General features: G+C 50.2%; 2 protein-coding genes across 3 annotated transcripts; both read left to right on the forward strand.

Moving 5' to 3' along the window:
- Positions 1-1,062: 1,062 nt before the first annotated feature.
- On the forward strand, positions 1,063-9,824 carry LOC118166784 (putative P2Y purinoceptor 10). Its single transcript, XM_035325934.1, has 2 exons — positions 1,063-1,653; positions 6,544-9,824. The coding sequence occupies exon 2, from the start codon at positions 6,546-6,548 to the stop codon at positions 7,560-7,562; it is 1,017 nt and encodes a 338-aa protein (XP_035181825.1). The 5' UTR covers positions 1,063-1,653; positions 6,544-6,545; the 3' UTR covers positions 7,563-9,824.
- A 3,342-nt stretch (positions 9,825-13,166) lies between these two features.
- Positions 13,167-18,686, forward strand: LOC118166783 (putative P2Y purinoceptor 10). Of its 2 annotated transcripts, none has more exons than XM_035325932.1 (2): positions 13,167-14,225; positions 16,940-18,686. In XM_035325932.1, the coding sequence occupies exon 2, from the start codon at positions 16,984-16,986 to the stop codon at positions 18,532-18,534; it is 1,551 nt and encodes a 516-aa protein (XP_035181823.1). In that variant the 5' UTR covers positions 13,167-14,225; positions 16,940-16,983; the 3' UTR covers positions 18,535-18,686. The 2 variants fall into 2 exon arrangements, with proteins under 2 accessions (XP_035181823.1, XP_035181824.1); XM_035325933.1 differs by having other exon boundaries at positions 13,168-14,225; positions 17,369-18,686.
- Positions 18,687-20,493: the final 1,807 nt, after the last annotated feature.

A 20,493-nucleotide genomic window follows, 5' to 3' on the forward strand; every position in this document is an offset into this window, starting at 1 on the left:
TGGCTGCACTATTTTGTAAGCAGAGCTGTTCACAAGTATGCAGTGCATTTTGACCAGGTTTTGTATCATTAGGGCTTACTCGTCAATGTGTTCCACATACCAACATGTACAAGCACAGCTATGGTTAACTTCATCTCTCCGTTGTCCAAAGAATATGGCTTTTGCTCCAATTGATCAAGCCCATTAGTGGCAACGGAATGAGGGGTGAAAGAGTTGTATGCAGAAGCTCCTGCAGACCAGAGAACATCTGCAGAAGAGAGAACATTTCTTTTCATAAATGTTACTCGGGTCAATCGCTGACCTGTTTCTGAATTGCTGTTCCCAAGTCAGGCTCCGCGTAGCTCGCTGGGCTGCCGTGAGGTGACTGAATGTAACAGACAGCTCTGTGACTGGTAACTTCCAGTAAATACGTTCCCACTGCTGACGAACGACTTAAAAATCAGCTAAACAGGATGTACTGATAAACACTGCAATATTGGCCAGAAGCTCACTATTGCTTTTCATGAGGCCCATTTAAATGGTTTTAAAATAAACACCTGACAATCTCCCAGCTTCTAGCAAGTTCCTTTGACAATTCGTGGAAGCAGGGCGGCCTGTGAAGTGCAGCAGTGCATTTTAAGGGGTGTTCATTGTGGGTCATTCTTCTTTGAATTAGAGCCATTAGTTTTTGAACCTGTGATGCCCAGAGGGCCACAGTAGTGGTAATGAAATTGAAAAGTCCTGATAGAGAATTTATTGCCCACGCCGGACTCCAAGGCATGGCCATCAAACCAAAGGGCTTGCTAGGGGCTGGCCCCATTTTCCCCGCTTCTGGGATGTGGAGAGGACCGAGCAGGGGGCTGGTGGATTTTTGAAAATCTGGACCCCTTCGGAGGGGTGAGGTCCGAGCCTCACTAAAGCGTTTGACCCCTGGAATAAAGGTGAGGCCAGACTTAACCCCATTGCTTGAAACATTTTAAGAAGTGCCACCATATGACATTGCTGGCAGCAGCCCCAGCATCTGTAATCTGAGCAGCCTGCGTACTAAGTGCAGGAGAAATGTCAAGCAAGGCTCAAAAGAGCGCTATAAAAAGCCATTGGGAAGCTGGACTCCGTTGGCAACAGGAGTTAGCAGGTGGTGCGAGAGAGCAACCACCAGCGGAGGCTGACACCCAGCAATGCATGTGCGCAGCCCCTTGGTCGGGAGGCGAGGGCAAAGCAGAGAGCAGAAACCTCTGAGGGTTTCCGTGGTTAGCCTGGAGTCGTGCTTGGAGGGAGGAAGGGTGCAGAGCAGGGCGGCTGGCAGAGGAGGAAGGGGAGCCCTGCACGGCTCCGCTCAGGACCCTTTCCTGCAGAATCCTGTAGGTGCCGAGCCATCCTGCTGGAGCAGCAGCAGACAAAACCCCAAGGACAAAGGCACACGGACCTGATTTGGGGACAACATTGCGTGCGCCTGCCCGGGGCTCGGCTCAGCGGGGCTGGGAGTTTGAGCAAGCAAATCCCACCCCAGCGGAGACGTGCGCCAGCGGGCGCAGTCACAGCAGCACCTTGCAGCACCCAGCGATGTCATGCAGGCTTCCACGCTGGTGTAAACAAGGCTGGTGCGGAGCTGTCAAGCCAGCACACTTCCTCCTGCCTGCAGGGCTGCACTCCGCTGGGGTTCTGCCCGACAAGGTAAGGCTGATTTTAAGCTCTCTTTTTCTGATCTAGAACAAGCATTAACGAGCCTTTACTGTCTCCTATGAACGCGTTGCCCTTCTTGGGCTTTTCCTTAGGGCTTAGGAGCCAGGAGGAGATCTGTGGAGCTTTGTATGCCGAAACAGCAGATCTCCTTCCTTGCCAGTCCTCTGTGTGAACACATGGAGGAGTGAGAAGTGGCTGCATGAAGTTGCTGTCACTAGATGAAGCAAAATTTTATAGCGTGGGCCATTACTGGTTCTCTGACTGTTCTCCAGTGTCACTGTAGGCACAGATTCTTTTTCATGATTTCTCAGAGGGTATCTTTTACTTCAAAGTCATACTGACAGTAAGACTTAATTGTTACTTGAAAGTAAGATTTACTTTAAGTAAATCATACTTAACAGCCAAGTAAACAACTTCACTGTTGAAAATCTGTTTTGTTTTTTGTCTGTTTGTTTGTTCTTCCTAACAGCAATTTATACTGCCACCAAAAATAAATAAATATTTTACACAGTCTTGTGCCATCCGCTCTGCTCTTAGACAGAATTGCAATAGCAGGACATTACTGTTAGAGTCAGTATGACAATATAAGAAGGTGGCTTGGATGTGGTTTTGTCCTGAGGCAGATCTGAATCGTAATTCAGGCTGCAGTCACTGGCTAAAGCGTAGCTTACTTCATTGACTGACGCTTTTAAACCCTATTTTGTAAAAGGTGGTTTACCGGTGGGATAGCGTGCACCCGCTCTCACAGCTCGGCTCTGAAGGGAGCACAGCAAAACAGCTCAGAGGCAGTTTGGTGGTTATAGACAAGGTCCATCTTGGGTGGACCCTAAACCTGAGATTTCTTAAAGCAAATCAGAAGGGAATAGCACCGAGGGTGAGTCAGTGCCAAAACCAGCCTGCCACAGGGTTGTGTAGGAGAGGAGTTCAGCTGGAGCACTGGGCTGTGTGAAATAAGGAGAACGTTGCTCAAGGACAGGTTTTCTGCTGTCAGGTTATGTGTCAAAGAGAGCGCTGGGACTGGTGCAAGCATCAGCAGCCCAGGGAGCAGCATCCGTGCTGCTGGTCCACACGTGGGACAGCCCTTGTCCCCAGCCCTGACCCGGCTGCCAGCCTCCTGCTGCCGGGGCATGCCCAGCTTCTTCAGCTGCCAGGGCTGGAGAAGTGAGAATTGAAATGAAACGAAACATCGAAACGAAAACATCGCAGATCACACAACCCAGATTTTTTTTTTTTTTTTCTGTGGAAGGAGAAAAACGGAAAAAGCACCCATAACTGTAGAACTTTCCACTTCAGACTTCAGAGGTTTCAGATTGAAGCATGAGTGCAAAAGCCTTAGATATTCACAGCCATGCAACGAGGGCAGAGTTTGGAGGCTTTTATGTCTTAAACAAATCAACCTGCCTGCTGAAGGAGGCATCAGAAAGACACAGGGCTCTGCAATGACATTCCTGTGCTTCTCAGTTCTACCAAGATGAACATCTTTTTTTCCTGGAAATGCCTCGTTTGGTTTCCAAACATCCAGCTACAAGTAATTATGTGCATGCTTCATTCATTCCTTATTGCAACAGCCTCAGAAGTACAGACTCTGATTTAAGTGTACAAAGCTGTAGTTAGGCAATACTGTATTTATTTACTACCATTTTTTTAAATGGCATATTCTGAATACAATATTACACTACGAGCTGTGTCCCTGCAGCATGGAAACAAGAACAATAATGATAAAGAATTTAATGATAAAATGTGATTGAGGATTTCAGCCTTATACCTGTGCTGTACATACATCATGCAGCAAATACCTTTGCCTTCTTAACAGCTTTGCAGGTAGAAAATCTAGTTTCAGACATTCAGTGGCATCTCTGCGCGTCTGCTTTTGTGCTCAGACAGAAAGATAAGGGGGACAGGGCAGGACTTATCTCCCATCTGAACGAGGGGGAGGAAGTGCAGCCATACAGACATTTTATGGTCCCCTGTGCATGTGCCTGGATGCAATTCAGTTAAAGGGAAGGATTAATATCATTATATTTTTATGACTTTGTAATGAAGTCACCATTCTCAGAAAGCACCATGTGCTGATGAGCAGCAGACATCGCCCATGTGTATATTAATTGCATTAATGCTTTTGCACTCAGCCAGGTCATCCTGCTCAGCCCACTTTGTTGTAAATGCCCTGACCCAGAGGTCGCTGAAGGCAGAGGAGAGGTTTTTAATGCCTCCACGGGCCCTGCTTCTGGCCCATCCATCCCCTGCCCACCAGTCACTGTTATATTTGCTCGGGGTGGTGGGGCTGGGCTCTCCTGCCTTTCCATGGGGTGGCTTCTGTAACCTTTTGGCTCGGGGTTCAAAGCAGCCTGCTGGTCTCCAGCTTCTCAGAACCCTCCTCCATGTAAACACCAGGAATATGAGGACTATTCCTGGGAGCATTTTTTCACTAACAGCAGCAACACACGTGCTTTTCAGTTTGGGATCACTCCAGAAGATAGCAGCACAAAATCATGAGAACGTGGCCACACCACCTCCACCTCCAGCCCCAGCCCCTTCATCTCTCCCTGCAGGGGTTAGAAAGCTGCATTGAAGAGGAGGCCACAGGCGTAAACTCTTGATTAACTCTGACACCTTGTGGACAATTAGCAGATGAAGATGAAGCCTGAGGGGGAATGTCTCCGTGCCGTGGACTCCGCCGTGGGCCCAGGCACGCTGTAGTCTTTGCTGCTCAAGCTTGTGCCCATCTGCAGGCCTGGGTGCAGTAACCTGCCATCAAAACGAAGGCTGAGTGATGAGGTCAAACGTGTGCACACAGCATCAGCTTCATGTTACAGCAGATACTTCCTGGACACGTGTGTTGACCCTAAAGATCTTCATTCAGAGCCCAGTTTGAGTCAGCAGCCTGAGCCTGCTTATTCTGAGAGCTGATGCTGCAGTCTTGTCCTGACTTGTCACATGAAATGTAAAAAAGGACAAATGTATTTGGGAACCCCTATAGGCAAACTGTTATGACTCATTTGAACTCAGGCTCACTGAAGAACACGTGTCTGCTGGCCAGCATTTGAATATGAGCATGTCCTTAAAATGGAATTTTTTGCAAATGCACCTAGCCCTCTGTGGTCTCAATGGTCAACTGGTGCTTGTGCTTTGGAGGACAGGACAGCCTAACCTTGCCATCCAGAGGAATCCAGGCAGCTAGGAACTTTGAAAGTGACTGCTTAATTCCCTCTTGGTAGGTAGGAGATCACCTGAAGGGAGAGAAGTTGGGCGTAGCGAGCAGTGCTCTCACCAGAGACAGGGGCAGCAGGCAGCGTGTCCAGGTAGAGCTGCTGATGAACCAGGAGGAAAGGGATCCCAAACCTCCAGAGCTCTAGAAATTCACAGCACTCTCAAGAAATGGGATGTAACCCAAATTTACTGCTCTGAGAAGCAATACTCTGAGCGAACACCACAGTGCTCGTCTCCTGCCCCATCCACTCCCTGTCTCAGTCCTCTGAGAAGCACCAGAAAGGAGAGTGGGAGGCCCCCGGCATTGCTTCTCAGACTGGTGGAGATGCATCCTTCCCCCTCCTTTTCAGAGTCCTTTGAGCCCTCTTCCCTCCTCATGGACATATCCTGGCCTTGTGATAGGGGCAAGGTCTTGGGCTGGGGGCAGCTGGGGACATCCCACTGCAGGGCAGGGCATCTCGTCCCAGAGCCACCTCAGGAGGAGGGTTACTGGGAGTGAACTGCAGACTGGAGAGATTGCCTGAGAGGGACAAACCAGCCTGGGAGGTGTGCCTTGGGATGCCTTGGTGCACTCATGCTGCCTTGGTGAAGGAGACAAAAAGAAAAGCAAGAAAGTTGTCAGCAGTGCCTGCTTGGAAAGCCTGCAGATGGCAAGATTAAGTGGTGGCCCTGCTCACCATCAGTGTGTGAGCCAGAGCCACCTGCAGCGACGGTGGCCTTTGTCCCCTGCTGGGATCTTGCCACGTCTGGGAGTTTTGGGGGTCTGAATTAAAACACTTCCAGAGCAGCCTTAAACAGTGTCTGTGCAAGCAGCCAGGTCCAGTTACTGCTGTGATTAACAAGCTGAGAACAAAAAGCTTTTTGTGTTCTTTGTCATTTGAGGGCTCTAACTTCTCTCTCTCTCTCTCTTCATAACATGAAGAAAGGAACCATTAGTAACAGGGGTGAGTTACTAATATCTACCTACAGAAACACTTCTTCTGGCAAATGCCCCTCGCAAGTGGTGCTGTGAGGAAATGAGTCAGAAGCAGTGAATCAGTGTCTGCAGTACCACATGAAATAGGAAGCTGATATTCAATTTTAACCATCATATTAGACATAGAAGTAAATCACTATACTAAGAACGGTAACCCTATGGGGAAATACCCTATAAAACCAAACTCCTGCCTGTGTTGTGAAGAGAAGTCCCAGTTAAAAAAGCTGGCAAAAGAAAAATGGCTTAGATTGTGGCACACCTCTGCTCATCTGAACTAAAGAGCCAGAAATTAGAAGTAGCTAAGAATAAAATTATTTGATAAGAAAAAGTGTTGGTCTGAGGCTGGTGAGAAATGGAAGCTGGTGATCGGATTAGGTCCCTGCCTGTGGCAGCACACTTCAGGAGCAGCAGTTGCATTCATACCAGTCAAACTTTTCAAGCCTGCTATCCTTTTCCACATGGAATTTGGAGAGCATGGCAAGGGGACTGACACCATGGGGACAGCCCCACCTCCTCTGCACGAATAAGAGGAGACCTCTGCGGGGGCAGCTTAGAAGAAGATAGTGGGATGTTTCACAGAGGACATTTCTGAGCCTCTGCTTCATTCTGAATAGTCAAATAAGAAATGGAAACGTGAATAGTGACAACTTTTGCAGTGCCTTTGCTGTTACAGCTCTCATTTTTGTTCTCTACAGGAATGACCTACACTCCTTTTCCTGTGCCAAATGTTTCCAGCAGCCCCAACATGACGCAGAGCAACTGGACCTGCTCTGATTCCAATGTAACATACAAATCCACGCTGTACGCAGCCACCTACACCATGATCTTCATCCCTGGCCTCCTGGCCAACAGCGCTGCCCTGTGGGTCCTGTGCCGCTTCATCAGCAAGAAGAGCAAAGCCGTCATCTTCATGATCAACCTGGCCGTGGCCGACCTGGCCCACGTCCTCTCGCTGCCGCTGCGAATATACTACTACATCAACCGCATGTGGCCTTTTGGGAAATTCCTTTGCTTACTGTGCTTCTACCTGAAGTACCTCAACATGTACGCCAGCATTTGCTTCCTCACCTGCATCAGCATCCAGCGGTATTTTTTCCTGTACCAGCCGTTCAGAGCCAAGGACTGGAAGCGGCGCTATGATGTAGCCATCAGCGCGGCTGTCTGGCTCTTCGTCGGGGCGGCGTGCTCTCCGTTCCCCATCATGCGGAGCTATGTAAACAACTCCGAAACCTGCTTTGCGGACCTTGAAGTTCGAAAGATTCAAAGCAATGTGGCCACTGTGGCGATGACAGTCACAGCGGAGCTCTTTGGGTTCATTGGCCCCCTCATAATTATTTTGTTCTGTACTTGGAAAACAAAGGACTCTCTTCGGGACTTTCAGATACCACTGCAAAACAACACCGAGAAGCGGAAAGCTTTAAGGATGGTTTCCATGTGTGCCACTGTGTTCTTTGTGTGTTTTGCACCGTATCACATCAACTTCTTTTTCTACATGATGGTGAAAGAGAATGTTATTACAGATTGCCTCCTGCGTAGCATCACGCTCCACACCCAACCCTTTTGCTTAGCTCTTGCAAGCCTGGACTGCTGTTTGGATCCAATCCTGTATTTTTTTATGACTTCAGAGTTTCAGGACCAGATATCAAGACATAGCAGCATGGTCATCAGGAGTCGGCTCATGAGCAAAGAGAGTGCCTCATCAATTAAGGAATGAAAGGAAAGACAGCTTAAAGCAATTAAGATATTTCATCTGAAATCCAGGACTGTTCTGTGATACTCAATTACCAACTCCAGTGCCAAAATCCTGCATGTGTATTTAGGGGAGTTTTGTGGCAGTGGAAATCTTTTGATACACACAAGATAAAACTTTAAGACCAATGTGTTGGAAGGCGATGAGTGAGCCAATGGGTGTGACTACACCTATTACTGTGATGCCCATGCCTGACCTAGCAGGACCAGAAAACCTACAGAAGGGAGTGACAAAGATTTTGCTGGGAAATGGTGGAAAAATACAAGGAACTTTTTTTTTTTTTTTTTTTTTTTTTTTCCCATTTCTCCAACTCCACTGACTCTATGGTCAAACCAAAGACAATCATTCATCCATACAGTGACATCTGTTGAAATATCTTCTCTGCTAAAAATACACAGTGTATGCAAGAACATGAAGGTGACCAGCAGTTAAAAATGGAAGTTTTGGTCTCCCCACTCAGGGACGCACACAAGTGAAGGGTGGCTGTTTGCTTTGGCCCAGCAGCCCCAGATTGCTGCTGCCTGCTCCTGGCTTTTAGTGAATTCCACTGGTCACCATGCTTACCTCTGCTTTGCTCTTTCTCACTCTTGTCCATCAATTCCTCCTCCTCACCCAGCTCTAAGTTTGCTCCTTAATTATGGACACATCCTGTACCTTACACCTGCAGCGGTTACTGCGGTGGGGGGCCACCCTCTACAAGTTCTCCTGATGGCTCCTCAAACACTCTGTAGAGTGGGACTTTTCCTTGCTCCAAGTGACCGTCTTCACCTCCAAGCTGTCCCCATCAGCAATGGGGGCTTCAGAACCCAGCCTTCACCTTCAGACCCCAAGGAGCAGCACTGTCACTACCATGGGTTGTGTGCAGCTGGACTCAGCACCGGTTCCCATTAGATTCGTTGCCCCCAGTGGTGCCATGTAGGTCCTCGCCCTCTTTGGTGTGTGGCTTCTTCAGCCCAGAGGTACCTGTGATGGAACCACGCTGTGAAATCTCTTCTCGATGGGTTCTGCTGACACATCTTTTAAGAGAGAAAGGTGCCCTTGCTGAGGTGGTTTCACGAAGAGACAGCAAAGGCTAATTTCTTCAGCAGTTCGTTGTGATTTTTCCCATCAGCTCCTCTGCTGATCTTAATGTTTACATTTTTATAATTTCATCAGCTATAAAGATATTAAAAGCAGTGACAAGAAACAATGTCATTTACCCCTTATTTTAATAAGTGGCAGCTCTTAGGCCGAATTCACCCACTTCGTATAACTTCAGTGGTTTCCTCATGATATCTAGGGACACATAGGCAACTGATTTATTCCCTTTGAAACTGGTGACTTTCCAAAGCAAGCATGTAAAATTCTTGGTAAGCACCAGTGGCAGCATCTTACATGTCAGTACAAAATAGAAAAAAAATACCAGAAACATGCTGGATATATTTGAAATTTACTACTCAATTCCACTTAATTACATTTTGACTTAATCAGAAATTTTTAAAATATTACTGTTTTTTACTTGACTGTTTCACAATAAAGTGGGAAAAAACAAACAGACAGGTTTAAATAACCATTATGCTGGACTTCCTCGAAAAGGCAGTGAAAACCCATTAATTAAATACAATACGCTATCACAGTTCTCCTCCCATTTGTGAAAAGATAATTATGGTCTACAGTATGATGAACTTAATCTTGCATACAGATAAGTGAGAATACCAAAACATGCCATTCTGAATAAAGTACCTTTTGTGAAGAGAGTATGCTGCAGGCTTCTCTAGTTTTCTAATGAGAAAGCTGCAGAGTAAGCAAACAGTCCATCTGCTGTTGAAGTCAATGGAAATGTTTTCACCAATTTAACTGGCAGTGATTATGGCAATGATATACATACACGTTTACATGTTGCAAGTGGTCCGTCAAAAAGTGTGAGCAGGGGTTGACTCAGGAACACAGTCAAGCATGCATAATGATTTTTTTGTCAAGGTAACAATTGTCTCATAAGCTAGGCACTGTACAATGTCATCAGTGAAGGAGAATTTACTTGCAACTGTTGTTTTGAAGATGCTTGTAGGCTTTGATCAGCTAGCACGTGATGGAGCTGTTTACTGTGATTTCACTCTCATGCCATTCATCTCCATCTATCAGGTGAAAAAAAGTTGAAGTTACTGTTATGGCAACTGTGTAGCTTGTCCTACATTGTTCTTTCCCCAAAGTGATGCTTAAAAAATAAACCTGTTTTTGCAAGTGTAAGCTGAGTTTCATAGTTGTCACACCTACAGAACAGAATGGGATCGCTTCCTCCTTCCCATGGATCAGAGTTCACGTGGTGAAGCGCATTGATTACTACCAACTTTTGTAATTCTTAAATACAAAACAGAAAGGTGTTCCCCCCTTGTCTGTGGTTAATTACTATTTTTTTTTAATTACACTTACACTGGATTTAAGTGTGTTTTGAGGACAGGAGGGTGCAATGCAGAGGACAGCCCATCCTTGGTGGGAGTAGCTTTGTTGTAGCTTTGTTGCCTGATGTACCTGGGTAAGGAGGAGTGGCTGCTCTCGCCTTTATGTGCAGGCAGGACCACAGAAACCAGCTCTATGAATCGCATCCAGCAATCACTTTGCAGACCCAGATCTGTGCAGCTTGAAGAAGCACTCACATCATTTAAGATGGGATTGGTACTTTACCAAAGTAAAAAATTGGTTACCAAAAAATCGGTAACAATAGTTCTCTATGTACTGCAAGTTGTAGGGTGGAGCTGGCAGGGGAATGCTTGCTCCAGCCTCTGCGTTTCTGAAGCATGAGGGTGGCTCTCCCATCATTAACCTTGCATCTCAGGAGGAAAGGCTTGTTTGGGGAATGCCACGGGAAATACAAGACCTGAGGTTCCCAACAGGAGGACAGCCCTGCAGGGAGCAGCACACACTCTCCTTTCTCGTTTGCTCTGAGGCCACTTTGCATTTATCTCCCCTGACTTCTGTGATGAGTGAGTCAGTGCTGACAGCAGCGAAAAGTTCGGTAGGTCTGTAAGAGATAACGTTCCCTGTCACCACAGTGACATCCCCGAGCACCTCAGCCTCAACTGCTCATGCTGTCACCCTGTCCCGCTGCCTTGCTCTCTCTGAGCCCCCCCATACCCTCACAAAACCAGTCCCTGTGACATAATGCAGCCCTGTACAGAAATGTCACACGCTCAACACTTGCAACCATTCAAGTCAAGGCCTCTTTGGTTTCCTATCTGCTTTCAGAAAATTACAAGTTCTCCTTAAACTCTTTTCACTTTGAACTGTTGCTCTCTAGGCTGCCATGACCTTCTTGGCTACCTTTCCTACACACCAATGCCAGAAGAGACCATTTAACCACATTGTCCAATCTGCACACCAAAGACGATCAGTGTGTCCTCCGCATACTCATATGGGAAATTCAAAGCTTTTAGTTCAAGCCCTCCGAACTCTCAGAAGCGTCTTTCAAGAGAAGAAGAGGCAGCGTTGAGGAGGACAGCATTTCAGCTGCCCTCAGGCTGGGAGGTGCTGCAGGGGCTGGCTTTGCCTGCCAGCGCTCTCACACGACCCAAGGCACAATGTGCCCAGCTCCAGTTCCTGTAATTCAGCCCGTTTCCTGTGACCATACAATGTGCTTGTTATTTTGGCAGGAAGAAATATCATTTCATGATGTTGCTCCTGGATTATCTCCTGTGCTGGTCCCGCTGCCCTGACTTGACAGCAAGTGAGAAAGATGTCTTCATGCTTCTTGTGCAAACACAAGAAAATTCTTTCAACAGAGATGCCGCAAAGGCAGAAATTTAGCGGATGAAGAAGTTGGATGCACCTATGCAGGCTTTTGAAGGCTGGATCTGAAGGTCTCCACCAGGACCTAGTGCTGGAGCCACCTGAACGTGAGGCCTCATCGTGAAGGGCAGCTGCCCAGGGTGGAAATGCGGTGAGGTCTCCAAGCCACCCGCATCAAGATCTGAGCCCAAGATTCACACCATGCCTTATGCCATCCCTTCCCTGCTGGATTTCCCCTGGATGAGAGCAGACCCAGCCAGCAGCAGCGTGGCTTGAACCGGGTCTTAGGTGAGCGGTGATGGGGAAAGGCTCCTTCACCCCTCCTCGGTGGTTTGTGTCCCAGCTGAGAGGGCAAAGCAGAAGGGCTCCTTCTCTCCAGCCTCTCTGTGGGCAGAGAAAACTGGGAATCACCAGAGCATGGCATGCTCCTCCCCTAGAGCATGAGCAATTCACCCGTGAGCAAAAGAAAATGTGTTTCTCTGTAGGGCAAGCAAATGGACTCGCCCAGCCCCAGGGACCCCGAGCTGATGGCCCAGGGCACGCTGCAGCACAGGGCGAGGTGCCCTTTGTGTGAGTAAAGACTCCTCCTCCTCCTCTTCCTCCTCCTCCTCCTCCCGAATGGCCCACGCTTGTTTTTCATACATCCTTCAGGTGCATCCTGTCAGATATTTCTACGCGCCGAGTGCTCAAAGAGATGCTGATTATCTGCGCTTGGCCTTCTGCCCACAGGATACCAGTCTAAAGGTGAAGACAGCCTTTATCTGGAGGCCTTAGATAAAGTCTCACAGTTATTTAAAAGTTCCTTTGTGCCTGCTGCCTTTAAAAACATCGATGTGCGTAGTGTAGAAGGCATGCTTGGTATTGTTAATGAGCCAGAAAGGCAGAAACGCTAGACAAAACTATACGTGCAGCTGAAAGACGAGCGGAGAGGGGCAGTAGATGCTCGAGGCAGAGGCTCGAGGCTTGCCAACCCACCAGCGCTGGCGAGCAGGGAGGAAGGCTGCTGTCTCCTGCAGGAGCACCGAGCGATGAGCAGGGGAAGGCCCCGACATGCCTGGCCCTTGCTCTGGTCGGGAGCCAGTGACCCCCTGCAGGAACCTTCCTAAAAATAGGGCCGCGGAGGCTGGGTGCGGGGCTGGCTGTGCGCCTTGGAGGATGTCCTAGGCAGGATATCCTGGTAAAGCAGCCGCTTCACTTCGGGATAAACCTTTCACCTCCGGAGAGAGATGCACTGGCGGAAGGCCAGCTTCCCTTTTACAAATCTGCCAGCGTTTTGCAGACGCTCGTGCATCAGTATTTCTTCCTAGGATCAGCATCAGCTGCTGCAAAAAGATGCATGGGAATTGAAAACAAATGATAAGCAGCTCTTGCATTTTCTGAGTCACTTTGCTCTCACCTGAGACAATGAACATGGAGCTTCTCAGGTGCTTATTTGTTGGTAGGGTTTCTTCAAAGGTTAGGAAAGCAAGCAAGTAATGAAGAAGCCCATAGACATGTCTGCAAAGGCTGGTGTAGAAAGTGGCCTTGCTTTTTGCCTTCCCGAGGACGTTGGCTAATGGATTTAAGTGCACGTCCACCAGCTGAAGGCAGCTCCAGGTGAAGGATCCTCTTCTCCCTTTGCTACGTTGCTGTAGCAAAGCGAAGCTTCGTGGCAGGGCTCAGACACCATGAGGAAAGTTCACCACCCCTGGACTTACACTGCAGTTGTGTGTTAGGATAGCTCCCTTTTTCACTTCTCTTCCACAGTTATCTTCTAGTTAATTGTGCAGGGTCATGGGACCAATTAAAGAAAAAAAAAAAAATATATATATATACATAGGATAGGATAGGATAGGATAGGATAAGATAGAATACTTGAAAGGGACTGATTAAAATTATCTAAGAATACTTACATTCTACTGTACATTATGTACAACAAGAAAGGGAAGCATGCCAGCAGCCCTATCATCTTCCCAAACCCTGGACCGTAAGCTGCAGCACTGTATATCATGTAAAATCAGTCAGCTGGAAATGAGGCAGCTCGTAAGAAGTCTCACTGTGCTGTAGGCAGGCTGGTTTGCAGCAATCCAAAAGAGGAAGGTCATCCTCAGCAGGCAGTACAAGAATTAAAATATATATATATGTATGTGTGTGTGTGTATATATACATATATACTTACACATATGGGAAAGGAATTAAAGGACGCAAAAAGAAAAAAGGAATTGGGAATTATGGACATTATGTTTTTATAAAAAATATAGTTTGGGGAAAATTTCAACCTTAAACCGTTATATTATTTCAGAAACAAAGTCCAAACCCTTAGAAAATTTAGCCTTGTAGGCTGAATAGTCTGAGGTTAACAAAACTTCCAAGAAAATGCAAGAAAATTACTACCTTCCAGTAAGTTTCTACTGATACAGCTTTTGGTTTTCCTTTAGTGAGTACTTACTGGAAAAAATAATGTTTCTATATTTTATAGTTTTTTTGCAAGTGGTGACAGCAGGGAAAAGGAGAAGCAGCTTGACTGAAGGGCACGTTCGTGCAACACAACTTCTGAGCAGGCAGAAAGAAATCCCTGTCCGCGGGCTCGGTCCCGCGGCACTGGAGGCACTGATGTCATCGTCCTTCCAGCTGTTTTAACGTCACTGCCGTACACATTTTGTGTGGCGAAGAGAAACAAACTACAGGATTTCCTGCTCTGCAGCCACTGTGCTGGGCTGCAGATGCCGGCAGGATTCCAGCCCTCCGAAAACATGTGGAAGATCAGAGGGGAGCCTCTGGGGCTGGGACTGCCGCAAAAGCCAGCAGGGAACAGCAGCAGAAGGCTCGCTCCTCCTGCTCTCTAGCATGGGTGTCTTCCCCCTGAAGGATGGGAGCTACAGGGAGGTAAGCTTGGTTTCTGCTACGTGCTTTCTTCAGCAGATAGAAGCTATTGCCGTTTTGAGCAACGTTGTCACGGTGGGCTTTTTTTTCTTTTCATGAGATCTTTTCAGACAGGCTGGTGCAACATCCTCAGCAGCGGCGGTGTGTCTGTGTCCTTGCCTTGCAGGGGGTGTGCATGCGGGCAGGAGGCTGCTGTGTGTGGCAGTGCGGGGGCAAAGCCGCTTTTGCAGAAAATGCCAAAACTTTGTCGTTACGGACAGAAGCGGCTGTAACCCATCAGCTCTGTTTATGCGTTTCCTATCAGTGCCTGGATTACACAAACAAAACTACTGCTTAAAGCACAAGTTCCAAAAAGCCTCCACTACTTGAAATCTGAATCTTCAAGCTAAGTAATTGTGGAGCTTATTGTTGTTGGTATTTTATTTTATTTTATTTTTGGACTTGGTTGCATTTCCCTCCAGCATCCCAGCACTGAACAGACCAGAGCGGGGCTCTGCTGTCCCATCCTGTCCCATCCCGTCCTCCGTGGCTAAAGCCCTGTCCAGCACTGTCTGTCCAAAAAACCTGTGGAAAAGATGAGGGTGCCTTTGCCAGTGGCTGTGGGAGCAGTAAATGCAGGACCGCAGAAATGTAGGGCTGGGTGGGGCATGCAGTGATTCAGAGTAGCCAGGCAGTTTCCAATAATGACAGCCATGTACACGGCCAGAAAAATATACTGCTAACACGCTCAGAAACGGCAACGTGGGTGTTGCAATAGCTGCCTTAGTGTCCTAAAGAACTGCAAGGTTAACTGATGCTAACGACCGCAGTGCTGCATCCACGAGTAACGGCTTTGCCCCTCTCTCTCTGTGTTTCCAGCCCGTAAACCCTCCAGGACAGGAATTAATTTCAGCACGCAGCTGGATAAAAGTCAGCTTTGCTGCTTAAAAAAAGCCCCCCAGCTCCTGGCTGTGTGGAAATGGGGGCTGGGAGAGGGCTTTACCCGTCACCCCAGTAGCAATAAATGAATAAATACAGAATAGCAAAACAATGAAGGAATCGCAGGGAATATTTTGTGAAAGCGTGGTGCTGAGGCACAGCCCTGCCAAAGCGTGGGAGCACTTCTGCCCTGACGCTGGCATCACCGATGGCAAAAGGAGGGCCGGAGGGGCCTGGGGCAAGGTGCAGTGAACGCTCCTCGTACAGGGAAAACAGAAAACCAGCACCAATGAATTAAAATCCCCGCTCTGCCAGGAAGTGTCGCGCTGGAGGAGCTCTGGCTGGGACCCGAGGTGGCGGTGCCTTGCAGAAAGCTCCCCGCTGCTTCTTGCCAGGTGCTGACAGGCATCACCCAAACACTGAGACAGCAACGTCCTGGACCTCTGCTGAGAAACACGCACTGCTGGGCTCCCAGGGAAAGCCAAAAAATGGAGAAAATGGGTGAGATGGCTCCCTACATCTCAGGATTTGGGCTGGATGTTTGTGGCTGGAGAGGGGAACCCTTTGGACAAGTCTGGGAGTGGGGCTGGCATCAAGCACGAGCCTCCTGTGGGTTTCCAGGCAGTTGAGGATGCTGCAGGGACTGCATGGAAGAGGCTTTGCTGCCCACTGTCCCCTCGTGCCTGACGCCCCCATTCCTTGCCACAGCTCGGCAGAGAAAGCAGAAACATCTCTGTTTCTCTGGCCGGGGCTGCTGGGTCAAGTGTGGTCAGCAGCCAAAAAGTGCACGAGCGCAGCAGCCGCCTGCCACCAGGCTTTCACTTCAGCCTCGTGTTCTTGCAGCCGAACCCTGGAGAAAGCAAAGAGCGGCCGGACCACGGCCAGGTCCGGCTCAGAGGTGGGTGAATGCCCCGACCCTCCTGGCAGAGGTGCAGGCGGCAGGCAGCTCAGCCAAGAGGCTGCTGCCTGCATGCTCTGTAAGATATAGAGCCTTTTAGATACAAACATATAGATATGGGATATATATATAGCATCCGACGTATCTTTATAGAGCATCCTATATATATAATCATCCTATATATCTAGAGAGAGAGAGCATCCGCTGTGTATATATATCATCCTATAAATCTAGAAAGAGAGAACACCCTATATGTATTTATATAGAGATAATCTGACATATCTAGAGAGGGAGCATCCTCTCTCTCTCTCTGTCTCTCCCCGTATATCTATAGAGGGAGCAAAATGTACGCAGCTGGAGCACCCTCTCTCTGCAGCACCCTCCTCCTGCACACGAGGCACGCCAGCCCCCTGCAGAGCTGCCTCCCGAGGAGGAGCAGGGTCAGAGCCTTCACCCTGACGCCTCGTGTGCAGGAGCTGCTCCCCGCTGCGGGTGCTTTAGCCTTGGGAAACCCGTCCTTGTGTCAAACACCAGGCGTGGGGCTGTGGGAAGCTGCTTCCTAATTAAATGCCACTGCTGAGGGGCTTGGTGGCAATGGCAGAGCTGCTGGGGCTGTACCAAAGCAGGCTCTGGGCTGCTGGAAGGAAGCCACAGGCGTCCCGACACCCTGCAGGCTGCCCGAGGCTCTGTTTCCAGCACCACATCTCCCGGAGGCAAATTGCACGGCATGGGGCTTTGCTCCCAGATGGCCAAATCCATCCCCCTCCGGAGACCCACACATACCCGTGAGCCCCGCACGACCCGCCAATGCCCTTGTGCTGGCGGTGAGAGGTGAAGCAGGCAAATGGGGGGAAAAATAGCCTGCTGGAGCTCTGAGACAAGCATATTTGTCTTCCTGCAGGGCCTGGGCTGCTGCTAGCAGATCCTGCCTGTTGCTACAACACGATGCCTGCACAATGTGCCGTGAGCGCCCAAATTGAGTTAGCAGGACCGACAGAGGGACTGGCGTGCGTTCGGCTGGCTATTAGCTTAGGAGAGCAGCCTTGGATCTGGAGCCAGGGCTGTGATAGATCTGTCTGCACCTCCCTGGCTGGCCTCTGCTCCGCTCTGCTGCCAGCACCATCGTCTGCTGAGGCTAATTACAGTGAACCTCTGCGCGGATCCAAAAGGACAATTCTATCAGCCCGCTCAAAGCCCCTCTTTATTTGCAGCCCCACTGAAATCCCTTGTATATATGCAGCTTGTTCTTCCACCCTGAAGCGCATTTATTCCATGTGTGGCAATATTGAGAGGTTTGGGGCATCACAGCACTTGTCTTTGCTCCCCGCAGAAAGCCTCCACCCGCCTGAATCCACTGCGGAGCGAGGAGACTCGGCCGAGATGGAGAGCAACGCGTCCTCTGGGAACTGCACCCACCCGCAGATGGCCTTCCAGTCCACGCTGTACGCAGCCACCTACACCATCATCTTCATCCCCGGCCTCCTGGCCAACAGCGCTGCCCTGTGGGTCCTGTGCCGCTTCATCAGCAAGAAGAGCAAAGCCGTCATCTTCATGATCAACCTGGCCGTGGCCGACCTGGCCCACGTCCTCTCGCTGCCGCTGCGGATGTATTACTACATCAACCACACGTGGCCCTTCGGGAGCTTCCTCTGCCAGGTGTGCTTCTACCTGAAGTACCTCAACATGTACGCCAGCATTTGCTTCCTCACCTGCATCAGCATCCAGCGGTACCTCTTCCTCCTCCACCCCTTCAGAGCCAAGGACTGGAAGCGGCGCTACGACGCGGCCATCAGCGCGGCCGTCTGGCTCTTCGTGGGGGCCGCGTGCCTGCCCCTGCCCATCGTGAGGAGCCCGGCCCTGTCCAACAGCACCAACACCTGCTTTTCGGACCTGGCCGTGAAGCAGCTGGCGCCGGGAGCCTCCATCGCGCTGGTGACGGTGGCGGAGCTCTTTGGCTTCGTCATCCCCTTCGGCATCATCGCCTGCTGCACGTGGAAGATGAGGCAGTCGCTGCGGGAGTGCCAAACGCAGCTGCAAAACGCCAGCGAGAAGCAGAGAGCGCTGCGGATGGTCCTGATGTGCGCGGCTGTCTTCTTCATCTGCTTCACCCCCTACCACATCAACTTCCCCCTCTTCATGATGGTGATAGAGAACATCATCACGGACTGCGCCGTGCACAGGAGCACGCTCCGCTTCCACCCCATCTCCCTCTGCCTCGCCAGCCTCAACTGCTGCCTGGATCCCGTCCTCTACTACTTCATGACCTCCGAGTTCCAGGACCAGCTGCTGCGGCACGGCTGTGCCGCCCTGCGGGCTCGCCTCGCGCGCAGCCGCAGCAGCTTCTCCGTGGCGGACGCCGGCCACGACATCCGCACCAGGCCGAGAAACCTGCCGCGCTTCGGGCTTTGGTCCCTCCCCAAGCTCTTTGGCCGGATAAACAGCATGGAAATTCCCCCGGCGCCACCCGACGAGCTCCTCCTGGAGTCCATCTCTTGAAAAGAAGACATTCCCCCCTGCGTAGGTGCTCCCCGTAGCTTCAGTGACGATCGTGCTGGGTCTCCACATACGTGCTGAATTCCCCCTGTGCGCAGCAGGTGCTGGGATCGGGCCCAGGAGGACGTTCTGATGAAGGAGGTTTGGGTGCTGTGTTGTAGGTGTCAGGGACCGTTCGCCTTACAGTGTTCTCCGTCGTGTTATCGCTAGAATATCGCAAACAGCCACCACAACCATCAGTGTTTCTCCCCTGCTGGACTGCAGCCAGGTGTGGTGCCCTGCCTGTGCTGTTTTCTCAGTGTTTGTACCCATTTGTCGTGTTTGGCAGCCCTTCTGCATCCTGCTGGGGGTGGCGCGGGGCGGGCCTGTGCCCTCCGCACCGCGGGCTCCGGATCAGGACGGGTAACGGCGTGCATGCAGAGCAAAACTCTCCCTCCGAGAAAATCAACACTAAATCTGGACCTTGGGACTGCAGCAGAGAGGATGAGAAGTTTTCGTTGCCATCTCTTGTGCCATTGCTAGGAGCCTGTGTTATTTGGGGTGTTGCTAAAGCCTCTGCTCATCGATGCAGATGTCACAGAAGCCCCTCGGGTCTGCTTCATAAACCAGAAGTGGGTCCAGCCCTCGCTGGGACCGAGAAATGTTTACAAACCTGACCCAAATGCATCCTCTGGGCTTCAAACTCGGGAGGAAATAAAATGTTCTCAACACGTCTTTGGGCACTGTGGGTGTTATTTCAAGGGCTGCCCCTCACAAACCCTCCCACGGCTGTAGGGACCAGCTCGAGCCTCTCCCAAAGAGCCCCATGGCCACTCCTGGGCAGCGTTTCCATAGCACCTTTTCTTGGGCAGCTGCATTTTTTTCGATTTATCAGCTAATTCTGTACTGGCATCACTCTCAAAGCAATGGCTCAATGTGCAGGGGGGTGCAGGGGGTGCCCGTCCCAGTCCTGCCCCCCCTTGGGCTGCCAGCGGCTCCGAAAAGCCCCCCCCACCCCTCACGGCCCCCTGGGCTGTGGGGTTTGCTCTCGTGCACTAAGGCATTGGCGACTGCAGTGCCAAAAACCCTCAGAGGATGACATAAGTAAACGTAGGCAGAGGATTTTTTTAATAGAGAACAGATTTATCGATAATTGGCTGCACATGTCCAGCCCATGTGGCGTTCCTGGCGAGGTGCATGCGGGCGGTGCAGTTCGCTGCTCGCCGGTCGAAGGCAGACGAGGGGAGACCCGCACAAGCTGGGGAAAGGCGTTCTGGGGCTTACCGTGCTCCAGCTCACACCGTCCCCTGCTGGCCCGAGCCTCCTCCTCTCGCAAAAGAAGAGAATAACTAAGGGATGTGGTTTCCTTGCTTGATTGAGGGTTGGGGAAAAAAGCTTTTTAGGGCTGCAAAGAGCCGCTTCAGAGCGGCATGTTGGCGTGCCGGGGGTGGACATCCAGGTCGACCTCGGTGACCACTCAGGGCATTTACGACGTCCTGCTGAGCGAAGGCAAAGCCCGTACGGCAGCTCTGACCTTCCTGGAAGTACCAGTGTACTTCCCCAGCAGCTCCAGTCACCGCCAGGACTCCACCAGTCTGTTTGCAGACCGCGCAGCTTCACGGCAGCTTCTGCAACACAGCCCTGCCTCCGAGAGGAAAACAGGAAAAAGAAAGCAAAATAAAAACTCACGGCAAGCTGTCACGTGCAGATAACAGCAGCCATTCCTGCGGGCAGCCCTGCCTGCACCGCAGCTTGCAGTGGAAATAGAGCAGAACCCCCCTTCTGGGGGTTACCCGCACAGGATAGCAATGATTTTGCTGTTGAATTACAGCTTTATTACCTCCCTGACCAGAGCTCTGCCAGGAGAGGACTTTGTTCTCATCCCTAACTTGAACTGAGTGAAAGTTTTCTTGTTGCTCTTGTTGGTTCTGCTTTGGCAGATAAGGCTGTGCTGGGTTTTACCCAAACCCGGCCCAAACCCAA

This window comes from Oxyura jamaicensis, chromosome 4 (genome assembly GCF_011077185.1).
Source record: "Oxyura jamaicensis isolate SHBP4307 breed ruddy duck chromosome 4, BPBGC_Ojam_1.0, whole genome shotgun sequence".
In the NCBI taxonomy this organism is placed as follows: Eukaryota; Metazoa; Chordata; class Aves; order Anseriformes; family Anatidae; genus Oxyura; species Oxyura jamaicensis.

Excerpts from the sequence above, each read along its gene's own strand:
- LOC118166784 (XM_035325934.1), top strand. The coding sequence starts at position 6,546 with ATGACCTACACTCCTTTTCCTGTGCCAAATGTTTCCAGCAGCCCCAAC.
- LOC118166783 (XM_035325932.1), top strand. The coding sequence starts at position 16,984 with ATGCCTGCACAATGTGCCGTGAGCGCCCAAATTGAGTTAGCAGGACCG.